A 24,548-nucleotide genomic window follows, 5' to 3' on the forward strand; every position below is an offset into this window, starting at 1 on the left:
ACGCTGCTTTGTTTGTCTTCCGCTATCGAGTTTGGCGACATTACCTTGACCAATAAGATAAGCGCATTCGGTGTCGTCATACCCGTGTATGAATATGCTGTCACCTCATTGGTCATTGGCCTAGTACCATTACCGTAAATTGTCGTATAAAGGCAATTGTTGTTCATTAATCCCATTGACATTTTTCGGACTGTTATTGACTCTCACGATATTACGGGACAAAGTGCGTCCCTTTACAACTCAATACGGGACGCGTACTTATGTTTCTAAATACGGGACGATTCCGTTTTTCAAGGGACGGTTGGCAACCCTAGGTGTGGGGCACCATCTGACTTTTCATGTTAACGCACCCAAAGTTGTAGCAGCGGTCCTGTGAAGACAGCATGCTTTAAATCACATACCGTACAGTGGTCCCTTGATTTATGAGCATATATGTCGTATTGCATTATCGGGTTTTATCGTTACGTCAGATGATGCCCGTTTATAGGGAAATGGGGCACGGTTTATGCCGATTGGAGGTGCCCTGACATGAGCCGTCAATTACAATGAATTCTGATTAATCATATTGAAATTGGCGCAAATACTCATGTGTCATAAATCCGACAGCAATTTTGTGCGCAGTGAATAGGGACAGGGTCGACTAGAAAATTAGCAAAAATCCACATATAACTGACACCGTTGCAGATACATTTAATTTTATAACCCATTTTTTTTGGGGGGGGGAATGGGATAAACCTCCAATAAGGGGGTTTCATTAAAAAATGGGATTTGTGAATAGGGGAATCCGTGAGTATGCAGGGGTCCCTATACGCTCAAACTGCACACAAGAACATTTCCACGCATTCTTAAGATCCAATGTGCGGTAACAACGTGACCTGATGTAGTCTGATGCCGCTATCTAGTGGCGGAAAGCTTGAAGCTCACTATCATGTCACGTATTTGGCATCTCAGGTAACCAATGTCAAGTCGGGGTACACAGTTGTCTGCCATCTTTACTTCACCTGTATGTCATCTTTGTAAAAACGTTTCGCAGCCTATTTCAACTGAACATCATTGAACAAGCTTTATATAATGTTGATTTTTTTCTGATTTACAACCCCGCCCCCATCTTTAGTCTTGATAGTAGAACAAATGATACATTGTTTTAAAAACGTTTAATTCCTTCACTCTACCATCATAAAAATATCACAGTTACAGGAATTAGTATGACACTTGAAAACCAAACACAGCCTGTTTTCCAGAAATATTTCTTCATTAAATATGTCATCCACCTCCTCACAGAATGTGAAACTCAAATGTAAAAAAATACAAAACAAAACATTTTTTGCTCCCAACAAAGTATCTCTCTTCACTGGGAAAGTCTTCAAGGTTTGTGTTTTGATCCTGGAGGGCAGTGTTGAAAATTGAATCGATAATATGCGCCAGTAAATTGGAGCGTCAGAATAAATTGACAGACAAGGGTTTGTCCACTAGAGGGAGATGTTGGCCCACAAGAAGCGTTAATGCAGTGACTCCCAACCATTGACATCATTGAAATTAACTTATCCAATTTCACTTGATTGGTCATAAAAATATTTGCTGACCCCAAATAATGTATCTTTGTTTATCGAACTATGCCTGCAGCTTATAGTGACAAACACAACAATTAAATCAGATGGCAGAAGGTATGATTAACATGTGGATCCACTTGTTGCTGAATAAATACACTAGAGCTATTGCTTTGTGTCAAACGAAACAAGCCCACATTTCAAACTAAAACGAGATCATCATTCTTTGATTATTTTTGTTTGCTTTTTTCCCATGAAACTTTTTGCTTGTAAAATATGTGCCTTGTCATGGTTGGGAAACTGCACCAACGCTCTCTGCAAACAAAAAAAGGAATTGAAGGATTGAGAGCAACACAAGGAGATCAGGAAAAAGGATCAACGTTATCGTTCACAAATATGTGATTAATACTAGGGAATAAACGATGAATGATATATTTAGGATTTGCTTGACGGGAAATTCCTTCTCTTGCTGGTTTTGGTGTTTGCTGATCGGAATTCAGGAAGTTATTGGCACATGTTTTATAACTATCATTTACTGTTTGGAAACAAACAGGCTTGTCCTAAGCTTAAAAAAAAAAAGATGACACATAGTGACTTCTGCTTCTGATAAAAAAAAAAAAAAAATCTGTGACGAGTTTGACACATTCCATAGTGAAATGTAAAAACAACCACTCACATACTCCTCTCTCTCACGCATGCACGCACACACTCACACTCCTAATCAGATTGTCCGTATACTTTGAGCTCAAATATTTGTTCATGGCTGCGTGTGTGTGCTTCACAACTTTCAAATACTGACATCTGGCCAAAGAAAGACCACTCCATTAAGACCTGTGTGTGTGTGTGTGTGTGTGTGTGTGAGAGAGAGTGGCAGCTCATCTTGTTTGCTAGAAGCTCACAAACACTCACACACACTCGGGTGGGGTGGCGCATTATGGCAGCTGGAGACCCTGAGAGTAACATCCTCCTCAGAGTGATTGAAAAGCCTACCGTCATGAATCTGCGCGCGCTCTCCTCTGCAACTTATGTTTCTTGCAGGCACGTCATTAACACACGAGAAAGAAAAAAAACAGATGTGAGTGCGGTGCAAGTCCATAACGTGAAAGTGTGTGTTTGTGATGGCGTGTGCCGTGCATGTTTGTCTTGCCGAGTCTGTTGCGCTCCTACACCGTGTTCTCGTCCATCTTGGAATCCGCCTCCGGTTTGACGGCGTCGGACGCGGCGGCGCCCTCTTCGTCCGCGTGGGCCTCGCCGGCCGTGGCGGGGTCCAGCATGGCGGCGCGCTCCTCCTTGGGCTCGCGTTTCTCCTCGTCCTTCTTCTCTCGCGCCAACAGTTTGTAGTTGATGCCCATCCCCACGAAGAGGAAGAGGCTGGCCACAATGAGGATGACGCCAGACGAGATGTACGTGTAGTCGTAGTGCTGGTAGTAGTTGTAGAAGCTTCCTGCGAGAGGAGACGGGAGCACGTCAGCTCGGAACTTGGGGCCCGATTTACTACGACCGCTCCCGGGTGGCACAAAGTGATAGTTTACTTCTGCATTGAACTGAAATTCATGACAAAGACACGTTGGGTTTGTTGCTGCGCCTGTCGAGTGATGTGGGAGTCAACGAATGAGAGTGTCGAATTAGTCGACATTGGGGCTCTTCCTCAGAAGGAGGGAGTGGTCCGTGCGGAGGAAATGGTTTCCAGTAAGCGCCTGTGTCTGTCTCATTGAGGCATTTCTTTATGCACGACATATCGGCACTGTCCGGTGGCCGACTGATTCAATCTTGTGTCCGATTGCAAAAAAATACCAGGGATGGGCAACTTAAATGCTGGAGGGGGCCACAATGTTTCGTCAATGCCACTGGGGGGCGTCACTGGACCACACACTTCCTAACCAAAATTATATTTTAAATATGGACAAAATCACATGTATACATGCAAAATAAGTGCGTTTATGTAAGAATATTTTTAAAAAAAATTTTTAAAGTAAATATTGTGTCGAGTGTCTTCTCTCCTCATTGTGTGCGTTGTTTACTAATGTCTCACTTGGTGTGAACCTGATAGTTTAATAGATTAAATCTTTGATAGAAAAAACATAAAAAAATCAATGCATGATCTTGATCTTCCATTAGATGGCCAACAACAAAGAGTTTGAAGCAAACAACTAAATAAATACACACTGCAAGTTTTTCTTCTAGTGCAAAGGGTCCTCTTGCATAAAAATAACCATTTAATGATGGCACAAAACTGCTGAACAAGGAACCGCCATTAAGTGCAAGAATTCATTTTTTCCCACAAAAATCAACTTACTCAAAATTCTAATATTATTGACGTACGGTTTGGATAATGGATGGGTGTTTGTCCTGCATATAATTTCAAATCCGTAATAAATGATTAGGCCTATTCAGGGCAGTATAAGACCTAGCTTGACTGTCCGCCATAGTGGTGATTAATATGACACCTGTATATTTGCATTTTTTAATTTATTTTTTTAGGAGTTTTTACCCCATGTCCCATTGTAAAAATACAGTATATCGAATGTTTATCAGCATTTTTACAATTAATTTTGTTGTTTGTAAAATAAAAAAATAATAATAATAATCAAGGGGCCAGGCCACGGGCCCCCATTTGCCCATGTCTGAAATAGACGAAAAGAATTATTCCATCTTGTTCCAATGGATTTGCCTTGGTCAAATGACAGGAACACCTTTGTTTACTAGCGGTGCAATTTAAGTTTTCAGCAACCGGAAGTAGTGGCGACGTCATGGTGAAAAGGTTCGATCCACGGATTAAAAGGCGACTAACGATTGGTTGGCTACCGCTCGCACATATTTTGGGATTGCCCGAAATTGCTTCCTTATTGGAAGGAGGTTACAAGTGAGATTGATAGAGCACCGGGAATCAATTTATCATTTAACCCGAAACAGTTCCTTTTTGATCTTCCACCTGAATCTGATATTTACAACAGAGACCAAAAACACCTGCCGCATATACTCTTGATGACTGCTAGGAAAAGTGTGACAATAAACTGGATGAAACCTCGGCCACCCAGGGCGACACTGTGGAAGCAGAAGATCGGGGAGCTTTATGAAATGGAGGCATTAACTGCAAAGTTAAAAACGAGGTCAGAGGTATTTGAGAAGAGGTGGAGGCCCATAGTGGTACATATCTTTGATTGATCAGAATAATGCATTGCTGTAATGTCAACGTTTCACTACTCAGTCTTTTTTGATATCCAAATGTATATGCACATGTTTTTCTGTTTTTGATTTCTACTATTTTCTTACTTTACTCGGTTGTTTTGTCAAGGAATGTTCTACACTGTTGATTTATAAAAATAAAGTTGAAAAAAAAAAAATGGCCACTAACAAATGAGCAAGCCTTGCTATAATTCATTTGAAAAACGGAGCGGCGCGTACCTGTCAGCGGGGGGCCGAGTAGCACGGGGGCGCACTCCACGACGGTGACAAGGCCCACGGCGGAGGAGAACCTCTGCGCCCCCACCAGATCCATCAGAGTCTCGAAGAGCACAGAGCTGAGCCAGCCGAAGGCGAAGCCGAAAAAGATGGCGTAGACCACGAAGCCCGTGTAGTTGGTGGACAGCGGCGCCATGACGTGACACACGCCGTTGTAGAGGACGGCGCCGGCGAAGAAGTACTGAACCCGGGGTCGGACCCACTTGGTGTTAGCCAGCAGGCCCATAGAGGGCCGAGCGAACATGTCCACGAAGGCCAGGATGGACAGGAGGAAGGCCGCCTTGTCCTTGCTGATGTCTTTGCTCTTAGCAAAATTGGAGAGGAAGACGAGCGGCGCAAAGAGACCGAAGAACATGATGACGTTGCCCAACAGGTAGAGCAGGAAGCCGCGGTGCTTGAACAGCGTCAGGTCTATGAAGGAGTTGATCGTCTGAAGCGCCGTCTTCTTGGGCCGCGCCTCGCCGTCAGCGCCGGCCTCGGCCTCGCCGCGGGTTTTAGGGGGCGCCGGCGGGGGCCCGATGGGCCGCATGAGTGAGCCGGCCACGCAGCAGTTGAGCAGAAGCCCGCCCAGGATGAGGAAGCTGCCCCTCCAGCCGAACTCGTCGTACAGCCACGAGTTGAGCGGCGCCAGTGTGGACAGGAAGACGGGGCTGCCGGCCATGGCGATGCCGTTGGCGATGGGTCGCCGCTTGTAGAAGTACTTGCCAATCATGGTGAGCGCCGGGTTCAGGTTAAACGCCAGTCCCAACCCTGGGCAATGGTTTTCAAACTCAATGAAATGAAGCCATTACCCTTGAGAGGGGCGGAAGGAATTTCACTTTTTCGAAAATCAAATACGAGCGCCCACCTCCCACCACGCCGATGAAGAAGTAGAGCTGCGCCACCGTGTTGCAAAAGGAGGCGGCGACCAGTCCGGATCCCGCCAGACAGCCGCCCAGCAAGATGATTGGCCGGCTGCCGAACCTGTTCACCAGGATGCTGCTGATTGGACCTGAGGACATGGAGAGAGAGAGATGCTCAGGACTAGATTCCTAATTTGCTTGCGTGAAACACATTGAGTTGCCTTGTGTATGAAATATGCGAGCAATAAAGCTGCCTTGCCTTGCCCTAAATTCCAGTCACGTGAAACCGTTGACACCAGGAGCCACCTCAAAAACATTGGAGTGTAATGGGCCCAAGTATTCTTAAAAAAAAAAAAAACAAGGCAAAGGATTTATTCCTAAAAAAGTATAGTCAATGCAATTGTTAGCTAATGAAACAAAATTCTGTGCTTGAATATTAACACTGGATCATGAGTGGCTGTGTGAAAGATGAAAAGCGATGAGGTAATCTATCTAATTTTGGGTTTTTTTGTTTGTTTTGGGGCTTCTACCATGACACCAGTAATAGCGCGTAGACGTTCGAATCGACTTCCGCCCTTATAGCGAAAGGAGGAAGTGAGTATGCCGTAAAGCGATTCAAGACATTTGTATTTTTTGGTGTGCCAGGGTATATCCCACCCTCCTCAAAGTTGTTTTAAGCCAGTAAAAACGATACAGACCCGCCCAGGGCATGACAAAAGTCCCATTTAACTACTTCTGCTACGAGTCAATATTTCATCAAAAGAGTTGTGAAAAAAAGGTCGATTTCCTGCCCAGTGCTGCTTTAAATGAAACTTTAGGTATTGCAGTTTAAAGTTAAATACAACTGAACTGCACTTAAATGTGTTGTTCTGGATTACTGCAGTTTGAACATTCATTCAGTAGTTCTTTGCAGACCCATGTACCACACTTTGAGAGTCACTGTTATACATGTTTAAAAGTAATTGCGCAAAACATTTTCAAAGACCATGTCGTATGCAATTGTGGAAATACAGCATTAACTGTTTTCCACCATTTTTTCCCCCCTGATTTTTTGCCTGTGGCTAAAACGCCCGCAAGCGTCTGAAAGCGGAAAGAAGGGCTTGATTTTTCACCCTTTCCAAACCTCATTTTAGATACTTGGCTGTTTTTTTAAATTGTTGATTCTGCAGCATGTCAAGTTTACATGACATATTTTTGCTTTATAGGGTCTTTAAAATGCATAAAGAAAAACATTAAATGGCAGCAAAAGCAGAGACTGAATATGTATAGGAGATTAGGAATATCAATATGTATATGCTACTTTATGTGCTAAATGAGATGAAAATACATCAAACACAACGTGAATATGAGACATTAAAATGCCATTCAATAATATGTAGAGATTGTTTGTTAAGTGAAAAAAAACATTAAATATGAAGTAAATATGGAACATCAGATGTGTGGACAATTAAATATGATGTAAATGTGTGAATCACTAACTACGATGGTAGCTACATGTGAGACGGGTTGAGTACTCTTGAAATAGGAAAACCTTTAAAGGAGCATTTAAGGACAAAACAACCTTTCCAGTTATACTTCTGCTCGTGAAAGTCGGCCGAAGTTTGCAGTCGGAATCGCTAACGGACGCTCCTGATTACAGCCGAAATGGGCAAGACGAGATCGGTCTAACAAAAAACGAGTTTCTAATTTGTTTGTTTTTTTCCCGTACAAAAATTGTTATACGGCGTACACAATTTGATATATAATCAAAAAATGTATAAAATACGGGGAAAACGTACAAGTTGACAGGTATGCAATACACCTAGGGCCAATTTAGAGTGATCAATCAACCTACCATGCATGTTTTTGGAATGTGGGAGGAAACCGGAGTACTGGGAGAAAACCCACGGAGGCACGGGGAGAGCGTGCAAACTCCACACAGGAAGGCCGGGGCCGGACTCGAACCCACGACCTCTGAACTGTGAGGCGGACATGCTAACCAGTCGGCCACCGTGCCACCCACCACTGTGATCATTTTTAAAAAAAATGCAAAAACCCTGCATCAAAAAGTATGAAGCCTACAAGAGCACATTCACTTCTCACCACTATGTGTCGCTGTGCTGTCAAAAATGAGAAAAAAAGACCACTTGCGTAACATCACATCACTGCTTGCATTGACAACCAGAGAGTCCAAGGAGATTGTGATCTTTAAGGTCATTAACCCTTTGACTTTACCCATTTTACTTGGAATGGAAGTCTGCTCAGTTCGATTACGACAGCAGAGCACCGAGAGGAGGAGGAGGAAGAGGAGGAGGAGGAGGAGGAGGCGGCCGAGAGACAAATCATCCTTCGTGTCTCCCTTGCGTGCCAAGCTGGCTATGAATGGACTCTCACATGGATTCACAGCAACCGGCTCGGCCGCCTCCGAATACAAAGTACAAGCCGCTCACACTGCACAGTCGAGGCAAGGCGAGGCAAGGCAAGGCAAGGCAGTTTATACAGCACATTTCATACACAAGGCAAGTCAATATGCTTCACGCAACCAAAAGCACAGCGCCTGAAAGCATTTACAAACAAACAAGACATTCAAAGGCAAAGCAAAGACAAACAAAAGTAGCTTACTGAAAATTATTTTTGAGTGAAGCAAAGCAAACATTTCAAAACGACCCACAAAATAAGGAAACGTGTGCACGTTGAAGCTTTGTTGGCAAATTCAGTACTGCACATTTAATTGCAATTAAAGCTTTTTCAAATACAGCGCAGCACACAAACGGAAACGGCACGCATAATAACCGTGCAAACCTATGCAAACACTACACATGGTTATTTGCAGTGGCTCAAAAACGTGTCCAAATCCCCATCCATTTGGCCTTAAGTGAAAAAGTGAACTCCCCAATTCCCCTTTGTGAAATCAAAACCAAGTTCAGTGACACTGGCCACCCTGATGGATTTGTTGAATGGAGGAATTACTTAAAAAGCGGTTGCCAGACAAAGCGAAATGTGTAAAAAGGTCTTAAAAACAAACAAACAAACAAAAAAAAAGTATCACTATCACAAGCCAAAGAAATTAGGAAACATAATAAAACACTTCATTTCTGGCATTCTCTGCCAGTGTTTACATTTTCAAATGATCACTTTTATCACTTTTACAACATTCCTAAGAAATCACAATGTCCTATCACTGGCGAGCTACCGTTAGAACAGGCCCGTGGGCTACTCATGTGGTCTTCGGGGGCTACCTGGTGCCCGCAGACGCCACATTACCAATCCCTGATTTCGAGTCTTCAGTGAGGCTAATTTGCATGTTTTTGGGAATGCAGGGCAAAACCAGAGAACCAGCAGAATCTGGGAGCCCAGATTGGAACCCCCAAACTCTGAAATGGCAGATGTACTAACCACGCAGTGCTTCAAAAACCAGCACGTCTACGTCTAGCAGTCACGCAGCCTCCCTGCTTTCTCAGAACTTCCAGGGGAATGCTAGTTGCTAAGCTAACTGGTTGAACATTTTCTGACCAATGAAGTCATGAAGTCTCTCATGCCATTTCCCACCCTTCTTTTATTGGTATTCGCGGGGCCAAAGAAAATGTCTGAATACTTCAACATCCACTTGTAGGTGTTTTGCAGATGCCAAGCTTGTGACACTATTGATTTTATTGTCCAATGGGTGCTGGACATATTTTTTTTTTTTTTGCTTTTGATGTGGAAACATTAGAAGGCATAGTTTTTACAAGCCATGAGGCATTGCCCAAAGGACACAAAGAAAAAATGCTTTTCTTTTTGTAGGACAAAATACCATAAAGGGACTGGAGAACCGCGAGCAATCATGCTCCGAGTGAAATGTTTAGAATTCCCTAAATTAAAAGTTTTAAACCATAAATATACCACAAGATGATCCCCAAACAGTTCCAAATAATTTCAAACTCCTCTTATAACAGCACACCCCAAAATACAGATGAGTTGATGTAAAAAAAAAAAAAAAATGTATCTGAAGTATGTGACTACATACACATGCTGTGAAGACTCTCTGTAACTTCCACTAACAACCCAGGCTAAACTTTACCACTCCAAAACACAAAGCGTGTCTCTTTGTCAAGATGCATCACTTCAACATACTTCCTTGACACCGCTTACTACTTACTATCATTTCAGACTCATCTTACATTACCCTTAAAAAAATAATTGTCTTACATGAGCAAGATTATGCGATAGAAGTATGATAGTCATAAACCGTTTTTGCCTTTTTTCTTTTAAATGAAATTGCCTAGGACAGGTTCAAACGAAGAAATAAATACAAATAGGGGAGTTTATGAACTGCACTTTCGCTGTTCAGCTCAAAGCGTCCCCATCAGCTGCCGGACGCTAAGAGCAGCAAGGTTCTTGAGCTGAGCAAGCCACACTGGGTAAGGACTCCAGTGCAAACTCAAAGTGAGCAGACATGAGGCTTACGCTTCAGCGAGAACGACACGCACGCAACGCAGTAACAAATGAGCGGTGACGCCCTTTGTTGCTATCTGGCAAAATACAAAGAGGCCAGTGAGAAGCGTTCCCAGCGGGATTATATAAACAACAGCATTTTCTCCCCCTCCTTCCCTCTCGCCATCACTTGACCATTTTCTCACCGGCATCACTTGGGAAACTGAGTAAACTACTTTGAAGCCTTTTGTATCACATGGTTTTCTTTTTTTTTTTTCGAAATGGAAGTCATTCCTCCAGGGATGCACCTCAGTGGAAAGGAGAAGCGACGTATGAAAACTCAGCCAAGAAAGAGGCCGATAAGAAGAGACTGTATTTGCTCTGGCTCAGCTTCGTTTACATCCCACACGCTAAAGCCAGGCATTTCCCGTAACCCACAAGAAGCGAAATACAAGTCGGCGGTCAGCATTCCCACTCAATGGCCACCGACAAACGGCCTTTGTCCGCTCACACAATCCTGAAATTTGAGAGGCTACACTCTTTGGAATATGACTCCAAAGTTCAAGAAATAAATGACACATTTGGTGCCCCTCCAATGCCTTGCCACCGTCGAAGGAATTCAATATAGCCCAGGAGACAGACTGAAATTTGAAAGTAGAAAGAAAATGGGAAGGAAAAAAAACAAGTGCTTCAACATCTGGCTCCTGTTATGCCTTTTCCTCCTTCTTCTATTCTTTCCTTATAGGTCCCTAAAGCTTCCACGTCCCGATTCTGAATAAAAACACGTGCAAGCCTTTGGAGGCTCAAGAGGTTCATGAAGAGAACAGATGTGAGCCTGCAGCTTGCGCAGGTAATTCATGAAGGGAGAGATTGTCATTGACTGTGAAATCTGATCTAAACCAGAACAAAACTCATAAAAAAAAGGCCCTTGTTGCAAGAAAGGAACACGAGGTTGATGCTTTTCGCCCATGGCCAAAGAAAGATATTTCAAGACGACCGTTGGCTTACAAATTGAGTTTGGAAAAAGGTGCTGAAATCGCTGTTAGAAATGTGACCCCCGGCTTAATTATTTCCAAAGATGTAAAAAGGTGGCACCAAAGTTCTGGCTCGGAGGAAAGTAGTAATTGGTGTCAAGGAAGCGTGATGAATTGATGCATTTTGACTGATCTTTGTATGTGGGCAAGGTGTTAAATTCAAATTGAGTTTAGCCTGGGTTGTGAACGGATGTTATGGAGTCTTCACCCATGTGGATGTTTTTGCTCTGCTGAGTCGCTGTTCAAATAGTCAATCTAACAAACAGTGGCATTCGGTCTTGTTATTGCTTGACAACTACAACACATACACACACACACAAACTTTTCTTCTAATCAAATCATCTGACTGAAAGTCGATCTTTTGAAGGCTAACGTGAATTTGAAATGACATCGGGATCATAATTTGTGGTCTACTTCTGCTTTAAAAATGAATGTAGGTGAACTGTAAAACTTTTTGGCACATCTGCCACGTACCTCCCGCGTACATGACAGCCAGCATGATGGAGGAGATCCAGGACACTTGGCTGGGCGTGGCATCGAAGATCACCTCGATGTCTTTGAAGAAGACGGTTATGGATTTGGGGAAGGCGTAAGAGAAGCCGATGGAGATGAAGGCCCCCACGACCACGGCCCAGCCCCAGCCGCCCTCGGGAGGGGTGTATCCCGCGGGGCCCCCCAACGGAGGAGGCATGTCTGCTCAAGCGAGAGGACGGCAATAGACGGATGAACTTTGAAGGAGGCGAAGAGGAAAGACGCAATCTGGACTGGAAGCAGCACCTGTGGAAAGGCAGAGAAATGTTTCAATCAACATGGTTGATGCAGGGATTTCAGCCACATTAACAAACGTATCCCACCGTCTATTTTTTCTATTTTCACTGTAGTATTTTCTACGTAGATGGAAAACACACACACGAGGGAGGACAGAAGGCAGTTCACCAAGGACAAACCCATTTAAAATGTTAAACACTTAAATTATACTGCATTCGGGTGACCACGTCAACTATCCGTGAGTTATTAGTTTGGGCCGAAATTGACCCAAAATGACCAAAACAACATGGCCGAAACAGGATGTTGTGATGTCGCAAACAAAAACCTTTGAAGGAAGCGCTCTGGGCAGGCTAGAACAGTGCACCGCGGCGGTGGGTTTGATATGATGGACACTTTTATTCTACATTAAGTAGGTAAACCCCTTGAGATGCATTTTCTTCTTCTGGAGGGGGTTCTAAATGGGTACAGTTGTGTCGCCAATATTCCGCATCCCCCAAAAGCCGTAAAAAGGAACATAAAAGCCTGGAAAGCCTGCCGCTTCACATTAGCTTCCCTGTTGTAGCCACGCAAGGCTAAGGATGCATCACAGCATGCGGTGGATGTTTGGCCAGCTTCACACCTGAGGCAGAAAAACTCCTCGCGCGCTGACAGGGTTTTGTGATTTCGAAAAATCTGTTCCCATTTCAAACGTGACTGTAGTATGAAAGGCCGCTGGAAGTCACCAAACAGGCGGCAGCTAATGCTAACTTTGACAAAAAGTTCCTATCTTGAAGACATTGTACGGCTTTCTCATTCACCGGTAACAATGTCCATGCTCGACATGAGCGGCGACACTGCCCTTCCTTGCAACGCTTGGAAAATGCTCATGTTCAGCCTGTCTTGTAGTAATTAATTAACAACCATGCCGGTGCTCTCCTCAGGTTGTTTAAGTCTAGATCAACTTGTCGACAAACAGACTTGAGCAATCATTAGACTTCCACAAAGTCGTCCTAACTGGTTAGCCGCCCTCTGGAGTCACTACATGTTCTTAGTAGAATTGTTTTTGCATACAGCATATACAGAAATAAGTACAGTTTACTTTGGGTCAAATTAAGCACAAGGATTCCTTTGCCGTCTTCCATTCCCAGACATGGCTGGTCCCAAGCCCGGAAAAATAAAAACGAAAGAGTTGCACCAGGGGGGGCGGCACGGTGGTCGACTGGTTAGCACGTCCGCCTCACAGTTCAGAGGTCGTGGGTTCGATCGCGGCTCCGGCCTCCCTGTGTGGAGTTTGCATGTTCTCCCCGTGCCCGCGTGGGTTTTCTCCGGGTTCTCCGGTTTCCTCCCACATTCCAAAAAACATGCATGTTAAGTTGATTGGACTCTCTAAATTGCCCCTAGGTGTGATTGTGAGTGCGGATGTTTGTCTCTGTGTGCCCTGCGATTGGCTGGCAACCAATTCGGCGTGTCCCCCGCCTACTGCCCGAAGACGGCTGGGATAGGCGCCAGCACGCCCCGCGACCCTTGTGAGGTATCGAAAATGGATGGATGGAGTTGCACCAGGAAGGGCACATGGACAAAGAAATCACACAAGAGACTCATTGTTTCAACCCCTGATGGGACTAGCCAAAATTCACAACAGCAACTACTTTCCCTTCTACAAATTTATCGGATTGGTTCCCATGCCGTTACAATAGCAACTCAACTTGGCAGCTCAAAGCGCTCCTCTTCACTTCCCCAACCCAGATAACATCCCGCTATTTTGCACCATTCCATGAGATATGGTCAATGCCGATATGGTTGGCGCACATCTTGCAGGCGGCTCCAGATCGTTCGATCTAACGGTTGACCTGGCTCGTATCCTCTCTACAAACAAGGAAAGCTCTGACCAAAAGAAACTCGTGGCGCAACGACGGCCCGGCGGCTCGTTGGAGGAAACAACAGCGACAGCTGCGCACGAGTATCACTCCTTCACCCTTCTGCGGGATAAACAACAAATACATAAATAATAAATCAAGCAATTGGAGCCGATAATCACGAGCTTTCGCTGTGACAATAGTACTTGGGGATTTATCCAGCACAATTCTTCAACAGTGGAGAAGCCTGATAGCGTCAAGATGGAACTCATACGGTCAGATGGGGAAGTTCTCGCTTTCACTCTGCTTTGACCCGTATTCAAAGTGTGCCAAAAAAACAAAACAAGAAAAGAAGGTCTCACTCGACGCATCGTGTTAATCGAAAGCCAGTCAAAGAAACAGCATGCACTTCCTGTACGAAGCCAGTAGGACTTTCAGTTGACTTTGACAAACCACAAACTGCCACACTTGTGTCATTAAGATGGAAATAGCACATGTTATTAACACGCACGCACACACACTTCCTCTGATATCCCCTTCCCGACAGGACCTCACTAACCCAACACAGGCAACGCTTACCCTCACACGTTTGTGCAAACGCGGCATCGCTGAAGAAATCGCTTTGACCTGTTCCACCGCCGCGGCCAAATGAAGCCTGCGCATCCCGACGAGTCATTACAGGTTTGCCAACATGTGTCGAAGAGGAAACGACCGCCTCTGATCACAGCCAAGCGGGAATACGCGGGGCATCGGGCCTGGGGAGCAAGCGCGGGCCGCGTTTCCTGTTCTTCCGAGGAATGTGTTGACTACGTGGTCGGCGGCGTTCTACCCGCAGTCTCTCAGGACGAGGCGGGACCGCACGCGTCCGTGGGCGCCGGCGACAAAACACGACGACACGTTGTTGGCCTCGCAGCTTACCGACTGCGCTAATGTGCGACCTCCGACCTGCTGTTAAGACAGGTACACTAGCGGCGGGATTTCCGGGGAAATGAAGAGCTGTCGCCGTTCCAGTGGACTGCTGTATGTGCTGCAGGCGCGCGTAAGAACTGCACTGCAAGTTGTTTGATGCTGAGAAGGACGCAATAAATCCTGTAGCTGGAATGTACGCGACTGCATCGCCTTTATTTTCTTGTACTTCCACACCGATGAAGTCACTGTACCGAGAAGTATGACACCAGCTGAAAAGAGGTCAGTTTGTCCTCTACTACCGCTCTGAGTTGTTGACGCTGACGAAAAAAAAGCTTGTAGTTGGCCCTAAATAGGGAACTCAAATACAGCTGGGGAGAATATACAGTGTATTTGAACACAATCCTGACTAAAACAAACAACAAAAACAAAACAAAAAAAGCTGATTGTAGGCTTGAGAAGCTTGAACATGAAGAAGCTTTTTTATTTGTATTTTGAGTGGAGGTTTTTGGAACGTTCATGTTTTGGTTCTCCAATGAAATGAGTGATTATTCACACATGTTTTTAAACACGATGATGTACTTACAGATGAATCTGTTGGAAATGTCAAGCTTTAAAATTGTCTTATTTGGCAAGGCTAACGTATGACAACAAAAACGTGTGTACTGTATTGATGGTTATTTCCAAACTTCCCCATTTCACCTTCCCATAGAAATGTCATGGAGCCTAACAGATACAACAGCAAATTAAAGCATACAAGTGAAATTACTGCACCCTTGTGATGAACCAACTTCAGGAGGGAAGTTGCGAATAAACTCAACTGAGCAAACAGGAAGGTCATTAAATTCGGCTGCTCACAATCTGGCACAGGAAATGACTTGTGAGCTAGCAGAGACACCTTTACAGGCCCATTCTATGGCATTCCTTGGTCAGGTTACACACATGCGCACTTTACCCTATTTTTACCCGGTCTGTCCTCCGTCCGCGATCAGGGCACCCTTCCGTCATCGTCCCTCCGTCCTTATTCATAGAAATAATCGTCCTCCGGCCCCGTCCGTCCTTGTCCTTTTAAAGCACTTCCGTCTGTACATTCTGTCAGTTCGTACCTCCCCTCACCCAAGGAAAAAAGAAAAGCGTCCATGCATGACGCCGTGGGAGAGAGGCTAAGGAAAGAGGTTTTATAATTCATAAAATTCATTAAAGTTCATTAGCTGGCTAATTTCCTCTTCACGTCGATTTAGTGGCTGGGAGTGTCATGAGTTGATTGAATTGTTTACAACTGTTTAAGTGGCAACCAAGATAGCATTTAGCCAGGGGGACATCACGAGAATATTTCAGATTACATTATAACACAATAGTAGGGCCGTCAACAGATTAAAAACATTGAGGGATTAATTAATTATGACCCGTAATTGATCTAATTAATCTCTTTTTTAAATCTCACTTAAAAATTGCTGAGAAAAGCCCCCCCATTGTCTGTATGAATATATCTGTATTTATGATGTATATCTCTTTTTCAATCACCCAGTCATTTGCCACCTTGATGGTGATGGTGTCATCATGCTTCCTTGACACCAATTACTACTTTCCTCCCGTGACGTAGACTTCCAAGGTGATGGGATTGGAAGTTTTAGGGAGCATCTGGCTGAGAGTGAAGGGCATCAAGTTGGGGAAACTAATCATTTTCCGGGTGCATATAAACAACCGGGTGCACCAAGCATCCATTGTGCTTTACACGCCAATGTTCAACTGTGACTATTTGGGATCGGAGTAAATCAGGCCCATAGAATACTGAATTTTACATGAGAGAGCTCAAACACCATGTTGTGCTAAAAATGTCTAGAGATCCGTTCCACGAGTCATTCGTTTGGCCTTAAGACACGCAAGCGGATGGGCAGGAATAACAATAATGTGAAGGTGCTTTGTGCTGGTTTTGAGGGCAGCATGTCATCCACCCTGGTGGAAAGCAAGGTGCCCTTGAACTAAACTAGCTCAATGGTACGTCTAGAAATTTGTCTCATGTCTATCATGAGTCCACCCACAAATCACGCCTCAAGACCACCAGATCAAGAAGAGACAGAGAGTCTTTCATTCTGCATTGAAAACAACATCATTTCACGGTTATTGTGGGCACTTAAAGGGACGGTGGGGCCGGGGTGGCCATGTTTTCACTAACAAGTTCATTTGATATATTTTTTGATCAGGAAAATGAAAAGAGTTGCCATTTTCTATTTTATCCATTCATTTTGGAGAAATTAGGAAATAAGTAACTCCATGAATAACGCCTCTCGTTAATTAGGCCAATGGCCGCGCCCCCTACCGTTCTATCCACGTTCCTCCTTAGTCATGGGAGGAACCGATTCCAAACTCTCCATTGGAAATCATTGTACTTTCATTGCTTATAACGTCCCAAAACGGTGATCAACTGGCACCAACATTTATGTGGACATCCCCACTAATGACCACTTCAATATATCAAAAGGATTAACCTCTCCGTGGCTGATTTATATGAGAATGAGCAAATGTGGAAGTGAGCAGAGCTACATAGCTTTATGCTGGGACGAGCGCACACTGCTTCGTTACTTAAAAAAAAAAAAAAAAAACACTGCTTCTTTGCTGATGACGGTTAGGACAGGTGAGGAGCTAATGTTGTTGTGCTAACGCCTTTTGTTTTAACGGCCTGAAGCTAGTTGTTGCTATTAGCCATCCCGTTATCCTAACTTTAGCCGGGGAGGGAAGGGGGTGGGGGTATAAAGCTCCAATCAGCCTGCCCTGCTGCTCGCTGCAAGCCGCCGTCTCCCTCCTGGGAATTGACACAAGTTTAGCGTCGCTAAATGTCCGGAATATAAACGAGTCGGGGTTCGTGTGCGCATTCATGCTCTTGTCCGCTTCAGCTTGTGAAAGTGGAGGAGCAATCGCCACGGTATTTTTGATTTTGTGGAGGTGATCATGATGAGATCAGGTTTTATGTCAATAAATCCAAACTATTGTGCAGAACACTTTTATACTTTCACAGGTTGAAGTGGACAAGAGCAGTAATGTGCATTTGCATTTTGGTGGCGATCGCTCGCCGTTTTAGGCAACAGAACTGACAAAGCGAGCAATATTACCACGCTTGGCTCCCTACCGTGGCGTAGACCGCTGAGACCGAAAACATAACATAAGCCCCAAAGGGGGGCGGGGCAATTTGTCAGAAATCTAATCACAAAAAAAGTCCATTTTAATACTGATGTCATTTTTACATGCAAACCTATTATATAAGTGCCAATGTTAAGCTCACCCAAGTGTCCCCTTAAAGGTTCATTTGAAAATTAAATTGTTCCCGAGATGTGGATTTTTTGAAGAACAAATTTTAAATATAGTCAATTGCTCTCTTCAGACAGGCGTCTTCCCCGCTGCCTTTAAAACGGCGGTGGTGAAGCCCCTTCTGAAGAAGAGCGGTTCTGACCCGAGCGTTTTTAATAACTACAGACCCGTATCCAACTTACCGTTTTTAAGTAAGATTTTAGAAAAACTGGTTTTCATCCAGTTGAATCATTTTTTAAATACAAATAATATTTTTGAGAAATATCAATCTGGTTTTAGGATGAACCACAGTACGGAGACTGCTCTTTTAAGGATCTTAAATGATATTAGATGCACTGCAGACGTGAGAAAACTCACAGTCTTGGTGCTACTGGATCTAAGCGCTGCTTTTGATACAGTAGATCACCAAATTTTATTAAATAGACTTAAAAATCTAGTGGGCATCTCTGGTACTGTTTTTGACTGGTTTTATTCCTATCTCACAGACCGATATTTCTTTGTAAGTATGGATACTTGTTCCTCTAAAACTCATGAAATTAAATGTGGGGTTCCTCAAGGTTCGATTTTAGGCCCCTTACTTTTTAATCTTTATATGCTTCCCCTCGGGGATGTCATCAGGGGACACGGCATCAGCTTTCACAGCTATGCTGATGACACGCAGCTGTATATTGCCGTGTCTCCTGATGACACAGGACCCATTGATACCCTTTTAAATTGCATTTTAGATATCAAGTCATGGATGGCAGATAATTTCCTACAGCTCAATGAGGACAAGACTGAGGTCTTAGTTATCGGTCCCGAAGGTCAGAGAGAGAAGCTTTTACCAAAACTACACATTTTTAATCCCTCACACTGTGTGAAGAACCTTGGCGTCATTTTTGACTCTGAGCTCAGTTTTATTCCTCATATTAAAAATGTAACCAAGATTGGTTTTTATCACCTTAAGAATATCGCCAGAGTCCGCCCGTTTCTCTCTCAGGCTAGCACGGAAGTGCTGATGCATGCCTTTATTTCCTGTCGTTTAGATTACTGTAATGCCCTGCTCTCTGGCCTCCCGAAAAAGAGCATTTCACCACTGCAACTACTGCAGAATTCAGCCGCTCGGGTGCTGACGAGAACCAGAGGGCGGGAGCACATTACGCCAGTTTTGAAATTGCTGCATTGGCTCCCTGTGTGTTTCAGGATCGATTTTAAAGTACTTTTATTAGTTTATAAATGTGTTAATGGTCTTGGGCCATCTTATTTATCTGATTTGCTTTTATCATACCAGCCCTCGCGGATCCTGAGGTCCTCTGGCGCCGGCCTTTTATTTATTCCAAGGGTGAGGACCAAAATGCATGGCGAGGCTGCATTCAGCCATTTTGGTCCTCACCTTTGGAATAGCCTGCCAGAGGATGTCAGGTCTGCAGAGACTGTTGATATTTTTAAGAGGAAGCTCAAGACACACCTTTTTAGTTTGGCTTTCAACAACTTTTAAATAATTTATCTTTTCTTTTGATTGAAGATAATTCTATGTTTTGCTTTGAATGTTTTAAAGCACTTTGAGTTGCATTTTTATGTATGAAAAGTGCTATATAAATAAAATGTGATTGATTGATTGATTGATTGTCCATTTTTTCCCCTTTGAGCCACAAAGACAAAACAAACGGATGACGCTAAATTGCAAAGTTTGGGCTTTTCATCTTTACCACGTGGGCACAATTCCCAACTGTCTGGAAGTGCGAGAAACCTTCATTGCTGCTTGCAGCTAGCTTTAAATTTCATCCATGATCACAACCAGTTAGAACAACAACCAAACAGGGAGATCTCTTTCACTCATCACTCGGTTTCAGTCGTTTTAATAACTCAGAAAGGACCCCTGATACCACTTAAGACCAATTAACAGCTAAGTGGCCGTGTAATGCTAGTCGGCTTAGCGCAAGTGACCTCTTAAACCTTGTGTTGATGGAGCTCCATTAATCCCAAGAGCACACACCAGTAATCCGTGGGATCGAGTTGCCTGCCGAGCGGGTGGCACACAGGTGCCTGCGCGCCAGCGGGTCAACGCTCACTCAGACACGACACACTGCAGCTCTGCGCGCCTGGGGACAAAAACAAAGGCTGCATGCACGCCGGCGTGTTTTCTGCAACCCTTTTATTGGCCGGCAATACACACACACACACACACACACAATCATGGCGGGAAGCTGGCCAGCCATTTTCAGGTCAAAGCCGTAACTTTCCGCTGATAGGAAGAGAACTCCACCTCTAAAAGCAGCCCATCATAATCACGCCATGATGACGCAATTTCAACAACAACAAAAGCCATTTTGCTTTTGGAAAACTGTCAAAATATGTACCGGCACAGTCAATTACATATTCAGTGAATACTCCAATAAAGTCGGGATTTCCATGACCATTTTCGTGTCTGTTCCACTTCATTAGACTTTGTAATCGCAAAGTCAATTTAATGACTTATCATATTTAATGTTCATGTTTAATTAAAGCCCACCACAAACCGTGTCTGAACGCAACTTGGACTGGACCATCGCCCAATAATTATACTTGGCAACTCACATTCGCAAATTGATGTTGAACAGCGAACCTGTATAGGCTTTAAGGCTGCACACAGAGTATATATAACACTTTATCGTTTTTTTTTAACTATAAAAACATTAGTAAAATAAAGATGAAGCTAATAAAGTGTAACAGTCAAGCAAGATTGCTAGAGTGAGAGGATTTAGGAGTAGGGCTGTGCAATTAATCGAAATTCAATTACGATTTCGATTATTACACTCCACGATTACAAAACTGGCATAATCGTAAAAAAACGGTTCATTTTAACTTTAATTTATACATTTGCACTTAAAAATTTTTTTTTAAATAATAAATGGTGTTGGGTCCAAAACGAACTTGAATTATTATAGCGTTTCAAAGAATTTTGTCTTAATATTTTTACATGTTTAATCCTGTTCTTGTTTTGCAGAAAAAATTAAATAATCGTTTGAATAATCGTGATTTCAATTATTACCAAAATAATCGTGATTAATATTTTTTTTCATAATCGAGCAGCCCTACTTGGGAGAGAATAAAATAGAAGAGTGGGGCTATATTGAGAGGCTCAGCTGCCCCCCCACCCCTTGAATGTACGGAGCACAACGTACATCGCTCGTACATTTTAGCTAAAGAGACTGCAAGTTTTGCTATTTCATCCACAGGCACATAATAATTTATAAATATAGTCTCACTGGGTCTAGCTGGGTCTTAAGAGCCTGAAATGTATTTTTGTATGTTGCTCTGACATTGCTACATCGTGCAACGGAATTCAAAATTTGTTAGTGGCAACTACTGTACTTTCATGAGTGGCCGAGTTGCCGAACCCCGCACATTGCAAAAGAGAGTTCAGTCGGGTTCGATTGCATCGCTCACAGTGTGGCTGGCCTAAGATGAATTTCATATTTTGGCCTTCCATTTGATCAAATGACGCGTCTGAGCCACTTAAAGACATTGCATTTTATCCATACGATTATGACATGTTGCACAACACAGTGGCATAAAATGTTAGTCATATTGCACTGAGTGGTGAACGTGGCTATCACAGCGCAGTCTTTTTTTTTTTTTTTTATTGTCATAGCTCATAAACACATTGATAGCGTTTGTGGAGGAATCACAGTCTTCCTGATACTGTGTCTGATTCGGTTTCATAAGATTCCATGTTATGCCAACTGTTAGTTGGCAAACACATGAGAATCCCTTTAACACGCTGCTGTTTTTCTATCTGTATAAAAAAAAAAAGCAGCAGCTAGAAAAGTCACAATAATTTTGATAATTTCAACCTGAACAAGCTTACTGAGTGCTATTTTGAACAAACTCGTCAGGCAATAAGAGAAGGGCTTCCCCGAGTAGCCGACCAAACCAAAGGGGCCAAGGACGTATGATATAATCAAGTTAGACCGTTTTATTCTCATTTGAAGGCATTTGAACAGGGGGTGTGTAGACTTTTGCACTTGAGCGAAACAGTTAGTTTAGGATTGCTTTGGAGGTTGTGAGTCAGGTCACGAGCTCACTGTGCTGGGTTGCGCAATCATCGCGAGCATCCGTGCGGAGCATGTGACGCAACACAACGCATCCGCACGCCAGTCCCGCAAAAGGTCAACAAGCGACCGGTCCATTTGGACGCAAACGCATGCGGTCTCTTCACACGCATCCGAAAGCAAACCTCTCGAGCAAACTGGGAGTCCAGGCCCAAGTTCATTTTAAATGGGTGGATGATTGTCAGAGTGACATGCATAGAACACTACTTTGCAAGCTGCTTATGCTCGCTCATTCATTCAGCTGAAGCGGGATGCGGACTTAAGATGTGAACCGTGACATTTATGTAGTACAGCAGAATGTACGTTTGTATTTCAGTGATTCCCAACTGGTGCGCGGGTTCCCAAAAGTGGGTGGAGTCCTACTTACAAAAAATATATATACTGTCTGTTAAATTTGGGGTATTTTGATTGGAGAGAAAAATTTTGTGATTGTATTGTTTTTTTTTGTTGTTTTTTTGTGTACACCACACTGTACAATTTGCTGTACAGTATAGCTTTTTATTTGTACTATGTCTGCAGCCAGGGCGGCATTATAACTGAGAATCAGTTCTCAATTGCCTTACTTGCTTAAACAAATAGATCAGATTTGACTACATTAGATTACAGGTGTTAAACTCACGGCCAGGGGGCCAGATCGGACATCATTTTATCGCGCCATTTCTATCGGTTCACAGTCATAACGGCCCTCCATGGGATACCATAACAATGATGTGGCCCGCGACAAAAATGAGTTTGACACCCCTGGATTAGATAGATAGATAGATAGATAGATAGATAGATAGATAGATAGATAGATAGATAGATAGATAGATAGATAGATAGATAGATAGATAGATAGATAGATATGTACGGTAGTTTATAGAGTTCAAACAAATCCTTAATATGCAGCTTCAGGTCCATGTACTAGTATGCTCTTCTGCTAGTGACTTCAAGTGACATTAAAAAAAATTCTACTAGTTAACTTGTAATGCTTCACTAGTAGTAGCAGCGCTACTGCACAGTCGTTCTAAGAGTGCACTGAATGAATTGTCTTGATAAGAGTGCACTACTCGAATGGGCCTTATTAATAAAATCTTCTTAAAATGGACGTCAAACATCTTTCCATGTATGGAAAACAAAACACGGAACCCAATTAAACGTATAAGGCAAGATGTGATACAGACATGCGACAATCACAGCTCCACTCGTCAGTCCCGACCCGGGGGAAGCGTGTCTGGCTCGGTGCCGACCCCACGGGGTGGTCCGCAGGTTTGGCCACACGCCGGCCAGAGGCGCCCGAGGGGATGTATGTGTCTGTGTGCGTGTGTGAGTTGGGGGGGGGGGGTCTAATGGGGGCTCCCGCAGCATCACGGTCCATCACGCCACCACGGGGGTAGGAATTGCCTCCACGTGGCTTGCAGGCGAGGCGAAGTTAAAACCGTGCCATCTCAAATTTGAGGAAGCCGAATTAGCTTGACTCAACGTGTTGATTAAAACCCACGCGCGGCGTGTCGCTTTGTCTCGCGCTGTCGCTCTGACCAACAAACGGAATCAACCAACGAACGAACGAAAGAACACCCACCTCGCGATGCGGAATTCTGCAGGTTTCCTGCGGGTTGGCTTCGGCGCTCGAGTCGCACGCACGCTCCCGGCATGCAGAGGTCGGTTTGGAAGAGCTCGCGGTATCAACCGGACGATCTGGGGGAGTGGAGGGATGGGGACTCAGATGACGACGCTACCGTCGGCCAGTGCGCATGCGCTCAAGCGCGCCAACCTTCAAACTGGTGGAATCTCACCCAGGAAGGAAAAAAAATACGTCAGAGGTGACAATTGTCCTTTTGCGTGGGTCCGATTCCAGTGCCAGTTTATTTAATATAAATAAACGAATAAAATAAAATGAAATAAAATGAGAGAGAGGAGTCCGGACCTGGTGAAAAAAAAAGTCATGCAAGGAACTCGCCGTGTGTGGCGACCCCTGATGGGACAAGCCGAAAGAACAACGTTGTGACTATTTTTAGGCACAATACTAATTTTAATAACGTGGCACACAAAAATATCTTCCTTCTTTTCGTAACTTAGAGTGTTTATAATAAAAATAATTCAAATATATGTATTACATGTTTTTTTTCCTCATTTGAAAAGGGACACTGCATGTTCTAATTCCATCTGGTGTCCTTTAGCAGGTTGATGTAACATTGCAAGACTAAGTGCAGTAAAAATAGGGTAAGAAAAATTAAGGCATACGCAATAAAAGTACACAGATCTTTCGGTGCTAGTGAGCAAAAGGAAGAAGTGCTTCTTGCAGGGGTGTCAAACTCATTTTTATCGCGGGCCGCATCATCGTTGTCGGAGGGCAACTTCAAGAAAAACAGCAATAGCGTTGTCCTCTAGCGGTCGTTAACCT

The 24,548-nt window shown here is 43.8% G+C and overlaps 1 protein-coding gene across 1 annotated transcript; it reads right to left on the bottom strand.

Moving 5' to 3' along the window:
- Window positions 1-1,139: 1,139 nt before the first annotated feature.
- Window positions 1,140-23,879, bottom strand: LOC147153609 (monocarboxylate transporter 1-like). The gene is made up of 5 exons (XM_086033115.1): window positions 23,727-23,879; window positions 11,752-12,054; window positions 5,857-6,000; window positions 4,953-5,759; window positions 1,140-2,991 (listed from the first exon to the last, which is right to left on the bottom strand). Exons 2-5 carry the CDS (start codon window positions 11,966-11,968, stop codon window positions 2,711-2,713), a joined length of 1,449 nt encoding a protein of 482 aa, XP_085889241.1. The 5' UTR covers window positions 11,969-12,054; window positions 23,727-23,879; the 3' UTR covers window positions 1,140-2,710.
- Between the last annotated feature and the right edge of the window lie 669 nt (window positions 23,880-24,548).

This window comes from Filicampus tigris, chromosome 1 (genome assembly GCF_054856515.1).
Source record: "Filicampus tigris isolate MCC_2025a chromosome 1, RoL_Ftig_1.0, whole genome shotgun sequence".
NCBI lineage: Eukaryota > Metazoa > Chordata > Actinopteri > Syngnathiformes > Syngnathidae > Filicampus > Filicampus tigris.